At 37.7% G+C, this 19461-nt stretch overlaps 1 protein-coding gene across 1 annotated transcript; it reads right to left on the bottom strand.

Moving 5' to 3' along the window:
• Window positions 1-1321: 1321 nt before the first annotated feature.
• Window positions 1322-1864, bottom strand: LOC107813053 (uncharacterized). The gene has a single exon (XM_016638261.2). The coding sequence runs from the start codon at window positions 1862-1864 to the stop codon at window positions 1322-1324; it is 543 nt and encodes a 180-aa protein (XP_016493747.2).
• Window positions 1865-19461: the final 17597 nt, after the last annotated feature.

Below are 19461 nucleotides of genomic sequence, written 5' to 3'. Positions count from 1 at the left end.
TATTCAACCTCCGGCTGGTAGGAGCTCCCACTAATGATTTTATACGATCAAAAAATTAGTCCATGTAGGATATTTTTGGACCTTTTTAATTATTCAAAGATATATTTGGACCTTCTCAAATGTTCGGGGGCATATTTGAAATTATAGTAGAAGGTATATATAAATTAAGTTGATAGTTTGGGGGTAATTTAAGTCAATTATTTGTCTATGTGGCTCCACATTTGCAAATGTCAGAAACAAGCTGGACGAGAGTGAGAAATAAGAAGGGACAAATATGAGATAGAATTAGCTGTGCAAAGGTTTTATGGATCAAAAGATAAACATAAGACAAATTATAACATAAATCGAATATTTTATGAATAAATTTGATTTTTTTAGCCAAAGAGATAATATCAAATTAAAATATTGAGAAATCATATGCATTATATACATTTATGATATGGAATAAAAACATTTTGTCATATGCCCATTCATAGATTCAAAATATACAATTTGATTCATTTAATTTATAACCAGATTAATTTAGTAACTTGCTTGGTGTAATTATTACAAGCATTATTAAAACATGTCAAGATAAAAAAAGACATCAAAACATGTTTCAAAAAGCTTTGGCAAAGACGAGAATATTATTATTGTTTCCACAGACAAAATAAGTTTCCTATATGATTTTGTAAATAAAAGAGGGTCTATATTTTATTTTCCTGTACCCATAAGAAAAACCTTTCTTTCTTACAAAAGCTCAGATTTTTCTTAATGTATTCACTTGGACTCTTCATTTTTTTCATTAATTTATCAAAATTTTGTTCAACTTTTTTAGGATTTAAGTTGTATTAATGAATTGTAGGAATTATAACATGTGATAGCAAATTAGTTATTACTACTATTACTAATAACAACAATAATTATGTATCATTCTCAATTAAATTGGGATCGGTTATATAAATCTTCATTTTTTTCATTTAATCTCATTTCATATCAACACCATACCAAATAAAATAAAATAAAAAATTAGTTACATGAATCACGTCATTTTTTAAGCTAAAATTTCCAAACACAACAGTACTTTACAAACTTTTTACCAATTTTGAACTTTCTCACCTCAACTCAATATCCAAAAAGTGTTAAAGTACATAGATTTTGTGGTGCTAGCTTCCGAATTGAGCACAAAACTATCCTTTTGGGTGCATATGAAAATTGTGTAAATAAAAAGCATATAGGAAAACCATATATATTGAAGGAAACAAAATATAAACAATGAACAATAATAAATTTGTCTCTTATACCACATTGTCATTAAACAGAAACATATATATAGTAAACTTTATTTATTATATATGGTTGAACATTTTGTTGCATTCATTTCGAGTACAAATTTTGGATCTTTTACACCTATTTTTGATTGTAACTCATCAATTTTTTCAGCCAAATCTTTTTCAAGTTGGTCAATCTCTTGCTTCAGTTTCTCAAGTCTTACCAAAGTAGTTGGCTCGAAAATTTCCAATGTAGATTCTCCTTTTTCTTCCTCATTTATTGCCTTCCTTTTCTGCTTTTTCATTGTATCATTTTCTTCCCCACCTCCAGTCTTTTCATGTGTCGTCTTACGGCTTGACATGTGGTAAAATGGTTGTTTTGCTTGCGAAAATCGCTCGACGACCGATTCTACATTTGGATTACCAAAGAAAAACGGTTCAGCAGCAATTGAAAAAATTATAATTGCTATATCAATTCCACATAAGGTGGAAAGATCCATCGCTCTTTTACTAAGAGCGTTTTGCTTATTGGAAAGTGCTATCTTCTCAGCACGCTTATCTTTGAGAATTTTTTTATCGGATTTGCTTTTCATTTGAGATGTCATTCTTGCCATGATTACGCAACAAGATATGACAAGATACAAATTTTAGTACAGACTCGAGGAGAAACCATCAAATTTATAGCGCAACCTGAGGTCCCAAGTTTTGATAGTTACAAAGACCTACCCGGTAATTTAATAAGATTCATTTCTGTCCTCTACTTTCTTAATTTAACTAAAATGCCCAACTTTTGAAAGATAGTATATGTGATTATGACATTATTAAAAATATTGATATTAAAAAAAAAATCGACAAATAGATTATTTTTCATGCTGAAAATGGAGAAAGACGTTCGATATATTATTTACTTAAATTTGTAAGGAGTATTAAAGGATAGTAATAAAGTAAGAGTGTCCAATTTTTATCCCTCTAGTATGTTCCAAATGATTAAAAAAAAGGAACTTTAATCTTATATTATTTTCTACCTTGTTACAAATTTAATGAAACTTACCCTTTATTTTTATGTATTTTTTATTTATTATAAAGAGTAATAGTAAAATAGCAGCTACCAATGAAAAAAATTAGAAAGAAACAATTGTTGCATGGAATTGGTGATATTTAAAACCAAAGATAAAAAAGGAAAAAGAAAAACTTAAAAGAAATGGGAGGTCAGTACATTTGCAAAAATAGAGGGTAGGTAAGTGTAATTGCATAAAGTTAGAGGGAAACAACAAGTAAGGAAAAGTTTCCAACTAACCAGTACTGTAGATTCCCTTAATCTTCTTCCTTTGAATTGATTGCTAAGGATTTCTTTTTTTTTTAAAAAAAGAATAAAAAAACAAAATAATTAGATATTCTCAATTAATATCATTTAACAACTTACTAATATTCTTTTCCTTGATGCTAATTATTTTTATCAATAGGATGTGAAATTTTGAATGGGCAAATCCTTCATCTGCAACAAATAATGCAGATTTTTCTTTGTGATTTCTGATTATGTAATAATTATTATATTTTATGGAAAAAATATTCAAATATATTCCTAACATTTTAAATTTGTTTTATATATACACTTTGTTTGCCTCCGGCCAATAGGAGCTCCCACTAACGTTTTTACACCATCGAAAAAATTAATCCATGTAAGATATATTTGGACCTTTTTAATTATTCAAAGATATATTTTGGCCTTCACAATTATTCGGGGGCATGTTTCACATTATAGTAGAAGGTATATATAAATTAATTTAATAGTTTGGGGCTAATTTAAATCCTTTGTTTGTCTACATGGCTCCACCTTTGCAAATGTCAGAACCAACCTGGACAATAGTTAAAGGTAGGAAGGGGCAAAAATGAGATAAAATTAGCGGTGTAGAGGTTTTATGGATCGAAAGATAAACAGAGGATAAATATAAGATAAATCGAATATTTTATGAATAAATTTGAACTTTTTAGCCAAAGAGATAATATCAATTGAATTTTTTTAGAAATCATATGCATCAAATATATTTATGACTAGATCATTTGGATTTTGAAGCGGTTGTTGCTTGTTTATTGCTAATTCCGGTAGTCAATTGATTATTTAGTCAATGATGTATACAATATACCTATGCTAGAAGTGCAAAAAATACGAAGGAGCACAGGCGCGATTTTGCATTTTTAAGCTTGATATCATAAATATATTTATCCTATTTTTGGTAAAGTATATCAATCAATTCCTGTATTGTTTTAGAATCGGGTAGCCTCTGCAACGAAGTCTCGATAAACAGTTGGCATGACATGTGACATAAAATGGAAAACACTTATATAAAAAGCATCTTGCAAAGTTCCTATTAGGACATCTAAGGCCACTGGATTCCTGCATAGTTTAGAAGGAAAAAAAAATCTTCACCAAAGAGATAAGTTGAGAATGATATAAAAGACTTAGGGTCGTTAGGTAGGACGTATAAGAATAATGCTAAATAAAGTGCATTAGTAATGTAGGTGTTAGTAATGCATAGGCTAGTAATGCAAGCATTAATTATACAGAGATTATTTCTTATGCATTGTTTGGTGTGGTGTATTAAAAATTAAAATGCATTGCATAATTTTTAAGAAATTTAATTGTTTACAAAAATGCCCTCCATATTCTTTAACTTAAGGGACTTTAAGAATAATTTTGTCTTTAACCATGCTAATGCATGCATTAATAACCTTTGTATAGCTAATGCCATGATTTTCTATGCATTAGTTTTACATAGGATAATACCAAATAGAGTGTATAACTAATGATTGTATTAGTTATACATAGGTTGAAAAAGTATATCAAACAAAGCATTACTAATACACAAAGCTAATGCATGCCGTATTTTCTCTAACACACTCTACCAAACGACCTCTTATTGTGCTGCTTTATCATAAACTACATCATTTGATTTGTTCTGTCAAAGACCTCTGAGTACTGAAATCAACAATTTTTTCCAACTGCCTATTGCTTACAGCAACGCAAAACAGCAAAGCATATGTTCCAAAACCAATACTCATAATCATACCAAGGACCGATACACTCCTTTTGCTTTTCTTTTCGACCTTTCTCTTAAAGTATTTTAGATTTCATCTTCTTTGATGCTTGCAACACCGTATACATCCATCTTCTCTCTGCTATTTACGTCCAATCTTTTTTTTTCTTTGTTTCGCTCACGGATTTAGCTTGCAAATTTCATTGGAACTTCAAGATGAGAATCCATCACTGAAAAATCTGGACAACATCTCATTGGGTATGCCTGCAACAATCTCTGCAAGTTAAACTCCAATTCGAAAACCAGATTCATTAGCAGAAATAACAGTGCCAATGACTAAATCCGTCATGCTTCATAGTTCATACAATTATATAAAATTCCATCATAATCCTACAAGTCAAACCCACAGATTCAGGCATCGCAGAGCCCGCTCCTGAGTGCTGATTCTCCCAGTCCAGGTAGTGATTTGGAGATTACGAGGTAGTTGTTGGCGTTTACATCCCCGTGCCTCCCTTATCTTATCATTTTCATGTTTTTAGAACTATTGTATTAGATTTAGTGTTCAGTAGACTTGTATCCAAATTTCTTAGTTGCTCATGACTTGTGACACCCCAGTTTGGGCTGTGTCGGGGGAGTTTCTACTGTTGTTATCGTTAATTTCATAAATTATGGTTATTATATCACATTTTAGAACTACTTATGGTATTTAACTGTTTAAAAAAGGTGGTCTATTTTGGTCTGGCTGGCCTTGTCTTCACGAAAGGCGCCATCACGATCGGATTCGGGGAATTGGGTCGTGACAAGTTGGTATCAGAGCCTAGGTTACATAGGTCTCACGAGTCATGAGCAGGTTTAGTAGAGTCTCGCAGATCGGTACGGAGACGTCTGTATTTATCATCGAGAGGCTGCAGAACCTTTAGGAAAACTTTGCATTCTTGAATTCTTATCGTGCGTCCTTGATTCAGCTTGAAAAGTAACTCTTGAAATTCCTTCCACGCATTCGTATGTGCACATGAGCGCTCAGTATCAGATATGCCTTGATGTCTTGTGATTCCCTGATCGAGGGGCGAGATATGATCTCTATGAGTTTGATGTTGGGTCAGTCTAGAGGACTTGAGGCCGGATCTTTGCCTATGGCTTGAGCACCGAGGTGCTGATTGTGTGAGCAAGTGTTTTGAACTTATATGTGCGGTATTGTCCCCATTAGTAGAAGTGATGGCTGATAATTATGTGATGAGTATGTTGGTACTGCGAGAGGTATCTATATGACTTGGAAGTGACGAGGAAGGTCTGATGGATGATAGATGAACTATTAAGTGTTTGATTTCCATTGTGGTTGGATGTGTAGCCCCGAGTTATGGGCGCGTGAAGAATCTTTTCATGTCTCCTAGTTGGAGTGAAGTAAATTTCATGTTGCGGTATGAGTTCAGACTCAAGAAAAATTAAGTGACTGTGTAATGTATATGATGGTGGAAGGTATACAGAAATGTTATATTGAGGCGAAGCAGACAAGTTGTCTCCTGCGGTGTTCTGAGATTGTGTGATCCTTATGCTGTCTGTTAGAAGATCTCATTCACAAGTGAAACATATGTGTTGAAATTTAAATTTGGGTCACTTGATAGAGTGGGCTTAACTGTTACGAGAGTGAATGCGAGATTTACATAGAGTTAAAGTACCCGATGGTCGGTGTTTCAAGAGCTTATGAAGGACTGAGTCTAATCTCACTATGGTATTATGGAAGCAATAAAGTATACACGTTATAAGTTATGGTGCGTGTTTTGATCTATGGATTTGAGCCAAATGGGGGAGTCCGCTATTGAATAGTTGATTGCACGATTATGTGCTCTAATGGTTCCAGTTTGAGGCGTATTTGTGAATCAGTTATGGCTCGAGTAAAGGAAATTTCAATAAAGGTTAAGTTATGCCTTATGGGTGTACGAGAATCGGGGAATGACTTGAGTTGTGGTTGGTAAGGAATGCTCGGTGCATAGGGCAGGAAGTTGCTTGGTTATATCGAAATGAGGTCACATTCTGCAGTATCGGAGCGCAAATGAAGCACAGGTTGTTCGGTTCGTTTAATCAATCTAACTACGGTTTAAGTAGAGTGGATGCCTCTAGAGAATGGTCCTATTGTGTTCAAAATTTTGCATGTAATAATTGGATATTTTCAAGTTGTATGTGTGGTTAGGAACTGAGTTTTCCTTGGAAGACATCAAGACTTGTGGTGTTTTCTATATTAATTGTGAGATTCTATGTACTAATATTAGGAGGTAACGGATTTAGATCCACAGGAAGTTCTTCAGAGCGAAGTATTTCGAATGTAGTGCTTTTGGGAATATTTAAGAGAGAATATCAAGTTAAAAATAAATCAGAAGGAAATTTAGATAGATAGAGTAGCTTGATAGTAGGCTGGATCAGTATGGCAAGGATATGATTAGTTCCTTGGGTGTGTACAAGGTAATGAGTTCCTACAGGTATTTCGCGGCAATGCTCTTAGGTTTTGATGGCTTACGTAGCTTGGTCGAGTTAGAAGATTAAGTCCTGACAGGTCTGGTTTGTGCAAGGGGAACTCGGAGAGTCCTTGATGGTTTCTACCTTGGTTGGAGATGTATATTTTCTATGGGCATGAGGAGCATGAGATGTATAGTGGTTCTTTGCTAGATGGGATCAATGGAAAGTTCTTGGCTAGTGGAATGCATAGTGGCTTGCAATTCGGAAGGGATATGAAGTTCTCATGGTTATCCTAGAATGGTATGAGTTATGCAGTATGTTGTAAATGATTGGGAATTGTGTGCGTGAGGTTGCGGTTCAATTTTGAACGGAAAGTCATATAATTCTTAGGCAGCACAGGCAGTTTCAGATAATTAGAGGAACGAGTTTCAGATAATTAGAGGAACGAGCTTCAGATAATTAGAGGAAGGGTCTTCGGATGATTAAGGAATTGTATTGCTAATTTGGGGTGATTGGACAAGGGCATATGTTTTGTAAGCACGTGATTTTTGCCCTATATGAGAATTACTCCCAAAAAATTCAAAAATAAAATGATTTTCCTTGGTGTGCAATTTTGAGAATTTTGTGACATTTTTGGATAATTATTTGTATTTATCTGTGCATGTTTATTTGTTAAATTAATAAAAAAATATAAAATATGTCGCATTTTGCATGTAGGATTTAATTCTACAATTCGTTAGTAATTAAGTTTGTTTACAAAAAATGAAAATTACAAAAATAGGCATCTTTTGCATTTTTTTAGCATTTAATGTCCAAATATACAATTTTATGCTTAATTATTACTTAATTGTGCGTTAATTGTTATTGGGAGTTAGTTTGCGCTTTTAACTTAATTTAGTTATTAATAATAATTTAAGTACTTTTATAATTTAGTTTTAGAAAAATAAAAGGAGAAAAGAGAACAAAAATACAAAGAAAAATCGGATTGAGCCACTTCTTCAAATTTTAACCCCAGGCCCAAACAATTGTCCAACCTTCCCCATGACCCGGTCCACTTCAAATCGGGTCGACCCGGTCCGCCCCATTAACCCAAATAACCAACACCCTTCTTCATTTTTTTCAAAAGACAAAACACAAAACAAAGAGAAACGAAAGAAAAAGTCCTAAAGACCCCAACTCCTTCTCTTCTTCTCTAAGCCGCCATCCTCAGCACCCCCCCTTCGAAACCAGCTGAACCATCATCCTCACAAACCAGCCACGCCGGCCAGCTTCCAAGCAAACCCCCCCCCCCCCCCCACGTTCGAACCAAGCAGCTCCCTCCTTCGCTGCGTTCTTCTCCTTCTTCAAGCCTCGTTGACCACTTGCTGCCTCTTCGTCCATGAACAACCACAAAATCCTGTCACCCTCCTCCATGACGCTACAACAGCCTCGTCGACCATGACCACCTAACCATCGACCAACCCGTCACCACCAGTTGCTTCTGCTTGTTGCGTCGACCAGCCCACTATTTGCTCCTTCTGTTGTTCGAAGCCCCCCGTCGCCGCTGCTTCATCACGGCCAAGCTCACGCAGCTGCTACTGCTGTCACTGCCCTCGTCGACCACTCGTTTCCATGGCTGAAAACAGGAGAGCAACCTCGTCCATGGCTGCCCTCTTCTTGGGTCATGCTTCCCGTTGCTTCTGCTTTCTACTTCATCTTCTCCGAGCTGCTTCGTGAACGACCTCTGCATCGCCTGCTTCATCTTTTGCGTGCGCTGCTGCCTCACCTTCGTCTTCTTCATTTCTGCCTCGCGTACATGGAGGAGACGCACCTGCTGGTTTGATGCTACCATTTCATTATTTGAGTTTTGGTCGATGTCGTTGATCACTGTTCGAGTTCGTCGTTGGTTAGTCGTTGTTCGTCGTTTCAATCCGGTTGGTAGATTTTGAGTTTTTTTTTGTCCGTATTTCGTTTTGATATTTCTCGAATCTAAAATCGGTAGATATTTGATTTTTGGTTTTGTTCATGTTCATATGTTTTGTTGAATTAATTTTCAGATTTCCAATGGAAATTTAATTAGTTATTTTTCATGTTTATTTCATGTTTGTTTTATTGTTTAGGTAAAAATTTGTTAGTTTAATGTTTGTTAGATTCAAATTGAAATTTAATTAATTATTTCTTCAATTTGTTTCATGTGTTTTATGTATTTTTCAGAAATTATTAATATTGTTGAATCATTTAATCCGTCATGTTTGTTGTTTAAAATAGATTTTAATGCATGTTTATTCATTATTTGAAGTTCGTCCAGTAAATTAATTTGAGTTTGTTTTGCTTTTTAATTTGTTGATTTAATTTGAATCATGCATTTTGTTGTTTGTATTGTTGTTTCCTTGCTCATTCATTTTTGGTCTAAGTTAACCAGGATTGGTTCCCGATATGGTTAATTTATTTCCATTAATTTGGAGTTGTGTTGTTCATTTGTGTTCATATGATTTGTTGTTGAAGATTGTTGAGAAATTGGTCATCTTGGCTATATTTTGGTTAAGTTTTGATTAATTGATTGTTTAGAGCTGATGGGGGTAGTTTGGTAAATTGCAGTACGTTCAGGGGTAAAATGGTAATTGCAATAAGGTCGGAGGCGTAGTTTGGTAATTGAACATTATTATAATTGTTTATGTAGGCATGGGGGACAAAATATAATGGGGTGGTGTTTGATATAATTGTTTAACATAATGGGGGACAAAACATAATGTAGTGGGGGAATATTGTATTTGTTTATGTTAGGCATAGGGGACAAATTATAATGGGTTGGGGATGATGTATTTATTTAATGTAGGCATGGGGGACAAGGTTTAAAATAAAGAAAACATTAAGTAGTGGGGACAAAGCATGCCATTGGGGGAATAATTTCGGGTTGGGGATTCAAGACAAGGGTCTTGCTATATATATATAGGGTCATTTGACACATTTTAGAGAACATAGAGAGTTAGAAGAGAAAAAAACTTGTAGAAGGCTTAGGACTTGAACATTAAACAGATTTTTACACTTGAGAGCGGACAAACTTGAAACATTTTGAGAGTAAAAGAGAAATGCAATTTGAACTTTCACTCGAATAATTTCCGTTTGCTTTTCTCGAGTGTTATTCAAAATCAGTAAACTACTGCATCTTGTATCTGTCTCTCTTCTGCTTTGATTGCGATTGCACTTTGGTATTGCTGATTTTTCAATCCGTTGCTGGGCTATTCTACTGGTTGTTACTAGTTTGCGGTGTTGTTGAACCTACTGTTACTGTGTTATTATTGCTGCTGACTTCTCCTTCTTTTGTTCTTGTACTACCATTTCCAGGTACACATTTGTACACTCTCGGCTTGAAGCGAAATGAAATATTAATCAGGCTCTTGTTCCTGTTGAATTCCTTTTGTTTAGATTTGTGTTTGAATAAAATTTTCCTTTTTTTGTATAAAAATGTAGTTGACTGATTAATGAGTAATGGGGTTGCATATGTATAACTTCTTCATCTAATAATATTAGTTCAAATTAATCAAAGTTGTTTTGATATTATTATCTATCTCATGTTCTAGTATTACTGAATAATAGAATATAAAATGAAAGCAGTTTTTCTTTGTACAAACTCGATCGCAATTTTCCATTCACATTAGCTGTAACTTAATAACTAATAAGTTACGTTTTCAGCATGTAATTAATTGAGAAATTTTCTTTTATTTTTAGAGACGAACTTAATAGAAAAATGTAGTCACTGTAGGTTTATCCTTTTAAATAAAAATGAGACGAGCCTCGTCAAATAAAACGCACAGATTGCGGGGCCCTCACAAAATGTACGTGTTAATTACTTAGAACTCGGGATAGGCCGCTTAGCGAACTCCACGGCCGTACCCAAAATAATAATGCGCTAATCGCTTTAGGTGCGCCTTTTAATAAATCTTACCTTCCTAAACTCGGGTGCACATTTATGTGACCCAAATCCAAATCTCAACGGAGTCAAAGTGTGTCGACGACCACGGGTACATTGATTGTAACGCGGTTCGAGATACATTTTTACAACGTTGCAATTCCTTGTAAAAAATAATAATAATAATTATGAAAGCGGTAAAAAGTTAAAATTTGCACATAAGTTCATATTTGTATAAAATCAGATAATCAAGCCGAATATAACAGTTGAGCGACCGTGCTAGAACCACGGAACTCGGGAATGCCTAACACCTTCTTCCGGGTTAACAGAATTCCTTATCCGGATTTCTGGTGCGCAGACTGTAATATGGAGTCATTCTTTTCCTCGATTCGGGATTAAAATTGGTGACTTGGGACACCCTAAATCTCCCAAGTGGCGACTCTGAAATAAATAAACAAATCCCATTTCAATTGTCCTTTAATTGGAAAAAACTCCCTTGTACCCCCTCGCGGGGGCGGAAAAAGGAGGTATGACATGTTTCAGAAAGGGCAATGTGATTAAGTTGGTGATAATTTGGTAGTATTGCAACATTTTTTGGTTAGAACAACTGTTGATACTCGTGTTTGCTTGGTGGCACAGAAGAATTCTAGATTATCTCTCGTGGAATGATTGAGTATTCGAGGTGTGGTATGCATTTAAATGGCAGAATTGGAACCTGATATGTGGATTCATGGGCCATATGGAGTTGGAGACGGGAAGTTCTCATATTCAGGCTATGTGGAGGTTGTGAGTCGTGTGTATCGGCACTGTTTAGTGGCTATCGGGATTTGGAGACCCGAGCGGATCTTTTGTTGCTTGGTAGGTTAGATTTTGGATGTGATATTGGGTTCAGACTGGTTGTCTCCGTATTGTGTCATTCTGGACTATTGCACTAAGGCGACATTGTTGGCTATGCCGGAAATACCACAGATTGAGTGGCAAGGTCCGTAGGATTATGCCCTAGTGGAGTGGTTTTATATTTTGAACTCCCAGCAGATGGCTGGGAATGATTGTCTTCCTTATTTGGGCTTTTATGGCGGATGTTAGTGTAGAGGCTCCTACCATTGATTTAGTTCCGGCGGTGAGGGACTTTTCGGATATGTTTCTTGTGGCCGAGCATGTCGTTGGGCAAGGTTGTTGATTTCAGTATTGATTTGATGTCGGACACTATATCGTATGACACTGATAGAGTTAAAGGAGTTGAAGAGAAACTCCATGATTTTTGTGATAAGGAGCTCATTGCAGGTCAATGTGGATGGGTATCTTAATTTGAGTCAGCTTGGTTGGCTCTGAATTATACTGTTGAGGGGTGTATTGATTCGATTGTTATTGAGCTTATTAGTAATCTGGGGAGATCCATGAGTTACCTTTCTGTGTTGCGAGATGTTATGATTTGTTGGTTATAGGTACATGTGGTGCGGTTCTATTGGGGTCTTGTAGTGGAAGTCGAGCGGGAAGAGTAATTGGGTGTTGCTTGGTGAATGGTGTATCGGTTATGTCCTTTCGGGTTTGCATGATGTATGTTATTTACTTCACCATGAGTATGATGAATTGCTTTGGTTCCAGATATCAAATTGTGCGTGGTTGTCGATTTCGAGCTAGTGACTTAAGGTGGTTCATGTGGAGCAGTATTGGATAGGATCGCACGTTGTAGCGAAGTTATGTGGAGGTGTTACCTTGCGGGTTAGACTCGTGTGTTTTGTTCCTATGATGTGAGATGGGTTCTCAGCCTTGTGTTGTGGTGGTACAGGTGAGCTTGAGGTACAACGCTTTCATTTGAGTCACTTTCATGATTTGAGTATGTTCGGAGTTGCATATTGATGCGTGTATTGTGCAAGTTGTGGCTTAGGCCTGTATGGATGTGTCATGTCACCAGAGTAATGTGTTGGATTAGAGGAAATTGTTGGGGATCATTAATAAATACGAACGGATGTGATTTCAGCATGTTGGAAGGATAGTATCGAGCTTTGGTTCGGAAATTTGCTGTGGTATTTGCCAAGGAAGAAGTGGCTTCATGAATGGTTGATCTGGAAAATGGTTATGGCTTACCGCGTGTCTTAGTGATCATTGGCAGTATATGAAAGTGTTAGGATAAGACTTTAGTTGATAAGAGTTTTTCTATCGGTATGCAGATGTTGTGTGCAGCTGCTATGGTTAGAAGTTATCACTACAAGTGTTGAGTTATGTGGTATATCATGTGATTGCACCGGAGATAGCATATATGGTTTGTTACCGCTTGTTAGGACTTATTCACAATATAAATGTGAAATTCTGATCGTGTCGATGATTTTAGAAGAGGAAATGTGGTTCCATAGTTCATGGACTAGGAAGGATTGTGTAATTTCCGTTATATTGTGTTATCAAACCTATGCGAGATAGGGTGACGTGAGATCACCCCCGGGCATGTGCATGGTGAAGTTATTCAGTAAATGGTTGGCTTTTGAACAACTCTTGGCACGTTCGAGGACGAACGTATGTTTAAGTGGGGGAGGATGTAACGACCCGACTGGTCGCCTTGAGCTTTTGCATTTCGCCTGCTAGTTCTCGGGCATGACTTTCCCCGTGTGGTGTATTATGACTTATGTAAATCGTTTGTGTTGGGTTTCAGGTTAATCAGAATGAATTTGGAAGAACAGTCTCAGTTGAAAGCTTAAAATTTGAAAGGGTTGACCAAAATTTGACTTATGTGTATTTGATCTCGGATGGGAATTTTTATGATTTGATTAGCTCCGTTAGGTGATTTGGGACTTATGAGCATGATCAGAATGCACTTTAGAAGTCCGTGGAAGGTTTAGGCTTGGATTGGCGAAATTGAGATTTCGGCGCTTTCCGGTCGATAGGTGAGATTTTTATATAGGGGTCGGAATGGAATTCCGAGAGTTCCAGTAGTTTCGTTGTGTTATTTGGGATGTGCGTGCAAAATTTCAGGTCATTCGGATGAGATTTGATAGACTTTTTGATCGAAAGCATAATTTAAGAGTTCTTGGAGTTCTTAGACTTGAATCCGAAGTTGATTTTGTGTTTTGATGTTGTTCGGAGTGATTCGAAAACTCGACTAGGTGTTAATGATGTTATGGGAGGTGTTGGTATGTTTGGGTTGAGATCTGATGGCTCCGGGTGTGTTTCGGGTGAGTTTTGAGTGAGTACGGACATTTCGGAACTTAGAAAATGGATGGGGGCAGAATTGTTAGCGCTAGCCGCGGTAGAATTAGCGCTGGGCGCGCTGGCTTAGTGTTGGCGCGTAAAAGTGACCGTGGCCACGGTCATGAAGATCTGTAGATTGTCGGTCCAAATTCGGAAGCACATATATTTTGATCCACATGGAATTTTGAGATGATGCAAAAACAAAAGTTGTAGCCCTTTGTGTCTAGTTTCCATAAAGGTAAAGATATTGCAATTTGGACACCTGTAGCAAAAAGTATGGCCAAAATACTAAAGCTTGTCAATGCAAAGGAAGGCCTGTGCGGCCGCGGTTGTGTCTGCGCGGACCGCGGTCGTTTTGGTGCGGCCCGCGGAAGCTGGAACCTGAGGGGTACCCTATAAATACGAGGTTTTGGATTTTATTTAATATTTTGACCTAGAGAGTTCGGATTTTGGCGATATTTCGAAGGTTTTTCAAGAAATTCATCGGGATAAGTGATTTTAACTCAGATTTGGCTAGAATACATGAATCTATCACTCAATTCATCATTTAATTCGTGATTCTGGAAGAAAATTGTGAAACATTTCAAAAATGTAAAATGATGATTCGAAGGACCAAATGGTATCAGAATTGGATAATTTTGGTATGGTTAGACTCGTGAGGGTATGAGGATTCTGAAAATGTAAATTTTACCCGATTCCGAGATGTGGGCTCGGGGCTCGAGATTTGCTAATTTCGGGATTTTTGATATTTTTCGAATGTTTTCGCTTGGGCTTTGTTCCCTTAGCATATTGTGATGTATTCGTTCTGATTTTAGATAGATTTGACGCGCGTGGAGGCCAATTCGAGGGGCAAAGGCGTCGCGAGCTAGAGAATTAGCCAGTTCGAGGTGAGTAATGGTTGTAAATGATGTCCTGAGGGTTTGAAACCCCGGATTTCACATCGTAGTGCTATATTAAGGTAAGATACGCGTTGAATGATGAGCGTGGGGTTTTTCACTACTGGGAATTGTGACTTGGTCTATCCCGATTGATGATTTTACCGAATATTTGACTGAAATTCATTTGTTATCATCATGATTTGGGCTGATTGCCATATTTGGGCTTCATGCCAACTATTTGAACCCTTCGGGGATTTTTATCACTGTTTCCTCACTGCTTGACTTATTATTTGAACTCAGTCCTGTTGATATCTATTGTTTTACAAACTCAACCACTTTTACTCAGATTTGAAACTTAAATGATATTTCTACATCATGTTTTGGGATGAGAACTACTGTTTTACTAATGCCCAATGGGCTTATGATGATTTCCGGACTAAGTGAGGCCGAGGGCCATATGTGAGGATATGCTGAGTGATATGAGGTTGAGGGCCTGAGTTACTATTTATGCCGCGCGGTGGCTTGAGTGATGTGAGGCCGAGGGCCTGAGATACTTTATATGCCACGCGGTGCTTGAGTGATATGAGGATATGCTGAGTGATGATGCCACGAGGTGGCTTGATATAGCGCTTGGACCGTAAGGGGCCCCTCCAGAGTCTGCACACCCACAATGAGCGCGGGTACCCATTGTTCTAAGTGATTGATGCTATGCCCGAGGGGCTGATATGAGTGATTGTGAGGTAGCCCGAGGGGCTGATACTATTCTGAGTGATTGATACTGAGCCCGAGGGGCTGGTACTGTGCTGAGAGTGAGCCTGAGGGGCTGATACTGTTCTGAGTGATTGGTACTGTTCCCGAGGGGCGGATTTCTACTTGTTATTTACCTGTTAAATTACCTGTTTTACTTGTTTTAAAAAGGAATATCATTTGATTTCTTCACTGATTTACTGCTTTAAGTGATTTTACTGCTTGATATGGAATTGCTTTGTGCCTTTACGTGTTTTCATATTTTCAGCCATTATTTATAATTATTACTCACTGAGTCGGAGTACGCACATTACTCCCTGCACCATGTGTGCAGATTCATGCATCGTAGAGTCCGCTCCTGAGTGCTGATTCTCCTAGTCCAGGCAGTGATTAGGAGACTACGAGGTAGTTGTTGGCGTTCACAGCCCCGTGCCTCCCTTATCTTATCATTTTCATATTTTTAGAACTATTGTATCGGATTTAGTGTTCAGTAGACTTGTATCCGGATTTCTTAGTTGCTCATGACTTGTGACACCCCGGTTTGGGCTGTGTCGGGATGGTTTCTACTGTTGTTATCGTTAATTCGGTAAATTATGGTTATTATATCACATTTTAGAACTACTTATGGTATTTAACTGTTTAAAAGAGGTGGTCTGTTTTGGTCTGGCTGGCCTTGTCTTCACGAGAGGCGCCATCACGATCGGATTCAGGGAATTGGGTCGTGACAATCATGAGCTGGTATTGATTTAATTATCTATATGTCGTTGACTGTTGTTTTTTGTGTTTGAATATTCCTTCTATATAGACTTGAGGCTATAACTGTTACGTCAAGGACTTCTTTTTCTATGCAGGAATTATTAAAAAAGAAGAATGGTGCAGAAATATGCATAAGCAGCTAAAAACACAACATAATTTCCAACCTCTTGTACTCCTCCAGCCGGTACTCATCGCCGACATACAGCCAACCACTTCGCTACCTTTTCAAGGTCATGTCTCTCCTATTAAAAGCTTCCTCTTTAACCTTGTAAATGTGAATATCAATTTCGTCAAGACGATATGATAGATTAGTTGCCCCTACAAATGTTAAACTTGATACTTAATGGATATAAAAAACATTCAGGCATATTAAAATCTAAACAGATATATACTTTGAAATCAATTGCTTTAGGCATATAAATAAATTCACAACTTACTGCAGTAATGATCTGATTAGAGATTCATTTGGTTGAAAATGAAAAAGCAGCTATATGTCTGATTTACAGTAGAAATCACTTACCAAATTCTATAGCTTCAAGAAAATGCACTTAATTTTGTGTTTCAATAACAAATGCCTTCCAGCAGATTCCCCTTAGATCCAGCCTATTAATTCTCAAAAGCTCTCGTTGTTGACTTCGTTTCCTGCAACCTCAATATTTATGCCATCTGCCTGCACAAGAGGTATAGACTCTCAAGAATTTGACGTCTACTACAAATCTTCTGTCATATTTTGTGATGCTGGACGTTATTCAACTGGTGCAAACATGCTGAAAGACTCGAGGTGAGAGCAGTATGCGAAAATATCACTTTTAGCAGGCTCCATTCGGACTAGCTGTCTTAATTATTCAAGGGTGGTCCAAGATCTCCTAAAGGGAAAGTCTCTTTGAAATGTCCTTCATAAGATACATGACAAATAAATATAGCTACATCATCAGCATAATTCTTCACATAACTTATGAATATCTTCTAATCAGCTTACATGGCTAATGAGATTCTTAGCTTCAGCAGATGATATCTATAATCAAACAATAGACTACTTCATCACCTAGTGATTGCATCTGAAAGTCATGAAATTCAGCAAATCAGGCTCAATTTATAGTTAAACTGCAAGGAGCTTCTCCGCGGAGAATAAATAAAATCAAGAATAAATTTGAATTTTCTGAAATTCTTTACACTGGATTTAAATTTTCAGTCCCACTTTAATTAATTCGTGAAAATTCAGTTCTTTCATTTGTGAAGAAGAAATGAAAGACATGAAATACAAATAGTTACAACCAACAACAACAACAACAATGATCCAGTATAATCCCACAAGTGGGATCTGGGGAGGGTAATATGTACGCAGACTTTACCCCTACCCCGAAGGGTAGAGAGACTGTTTTCAGGAGACCCTAGGCTCAAAAAAGCAACAACAGCCGATATATTAGTACCATAAAAATGCATAATAAAATAACAGCAATATATAAGAGATATGAAATACAGAATACGAAATACGAAATAGATGGCTGGTATAGTAAAACTAGAAGGTAAAGCCTTGCATCAATAGACGACCAATGACATTCTTAGTCTAACTCCTAACTGGCTAGTCTCACTCTATTGTGCTGTAGAAATATTCCCAACTCTCCCCTAACCTACAACCTTAATGCTCGACCTCCATAATTCCCTGTCAAGGGCCATGTCCTCAGTAATCCTAAGTCGCGCCATGTCCTATCTGATCACCTCTCCCCAATACTTCTTAGGTCGTCCTCTACCTCTCCGCGTGCCCACTACAGCCAGTCGCTCACACCTCCTCACCGGTGCATCAGTGCTCCTCCTCTGAATGTGCCCGAACCATCTGAGTCTTACTTTCCGCATCTTGTCCTCCATGGGGGCCACACCCACCTTCTCTCGAATATCTTCATTCCTAATCTTATCCATCCTTGTATGCCTGCACATCCACCTCAACATCCTCATCTCTGCTACTTTCATCTTCTGGATGTGTGAGTTCTTTACCGGCCAACATTCAGTTCCATATAACATGGCAGGCCTAACCACTGCCCTATAAAACTTACCTTTTAGTAACGGTGGCACTTTCTTGTCACACAAGACTCCCGACGCTAACCTCCACTTCATCCACCCCACCCCTATACGGCGTGTGACATCCTCGTCAATCTCCCCGATCCCCTGAATAACCGATCTAAGGTACTTGAAACTCCTCTCTTGGGAGTGACTTGAGAGTCAAGCCTCACTTCAACTCCCGCTTCCGCCGGCTCAACTCCAAATTTGCACTCGAGGTATTCTGTCTTCGTCCTGCTCAACTTGAAACCTTTAGACTCAAGAGCATGTCTCCAAATCTCTAGCCTCTCGTTGATGCCGCCTCTTGTCTCGTCAATTAGAATAATATCATCAGCAAATAGCATGCACCATGTCACCTCCCCTTGAATATGATGAGTCAGTGCATCCATCACCAGGGCAAATAGGAATGGTCTGAGCGCAGACCCTTGGTGCAACCCCGTAATAACTGGAAAGTGTTCAGATTCGCCTCCTACCGTCCTAACCCGAGTCTTAGCTCCATCATACATGTCTTTAATCACCCTAATATAGTCAATCGGGACCCCTTTATCCTCTAAGCAGCTCCATAAGATCTCCCTAGGAACCTTATCGTACGCTTTCTCCAGATCAATAAACACCATGTGGAGATCCTTCTTCCTATCTCTGTACTGTTCCACCATCCTCCTAATAAGGTGGATAGCTTCTGTGGTAGATCGTCCCGGCATGAACCCGAACTGGTTGTCTGAAATAGACACCGTCCTTCGCACTCTCATTTCTACCACTCTCTCCCAAACTTTCATGGTATGACTTAGTAATTTGATGCCCCTATAGTTGTTACAGCTCTGGACATCACCTTTGTTCTTATACAACGGGACCATTGTACTCCAACTCCACTCTTCAGGCATCCTATTAGTCTTGAATATAATATTAAACAATGCAGTAAGCCATTCCAAGCCTGCTCTACCCACATACCTCCACAGTTCAACCGGAATTTCGTCTGGCCCGGTAGCTCTGCCCCTTCTCATCTTACGCATTGCCTCCATGACTTCATCGATCTCAATGTCCCTACAATTACTTAATTCATGGTGACTGTCGGCATTCCTCGATTCCCCAAGTATAATATCCTGATCCCCTTCTTCACTTAGAAGTTTATGAAAGTAGGTCTGCCACCTCCTCTTAATATGGTCATCTCCCATTAAAACTTTGCCGTCATCATCTTTTATGCACCTCATTTGATCCAG

This window comes from Nicotiana tabacum, chromosome 21 (genome assembly GCF_000715075.1).
Source record: "Nicotiana tabacum cultivar K326 chromosome 21, ASM71507v2, whole genome shotgun sequence".
Classification (NCBI taxonomy): domain Eukaryota; kingdom Viridiplantae; phylum Streptophyta; class Magnoliopsida; order Solanales; family Solanaceae; genus Nicotiana; species Nicotiana tabacum.
This window is presented reverse-complemented; position numbering and strand designations above follow the sequence as displayed.

Bases quoted from the DNA above. Each gene is read 5' to 3' on its own strand.
- LOC107813053 (XM_016638261.2), bottom strand. From the start codon at position 1,864: ATGGCAAGAATGACATCTCAAATGAAAAGCAAATCCGATAAAAAAATT.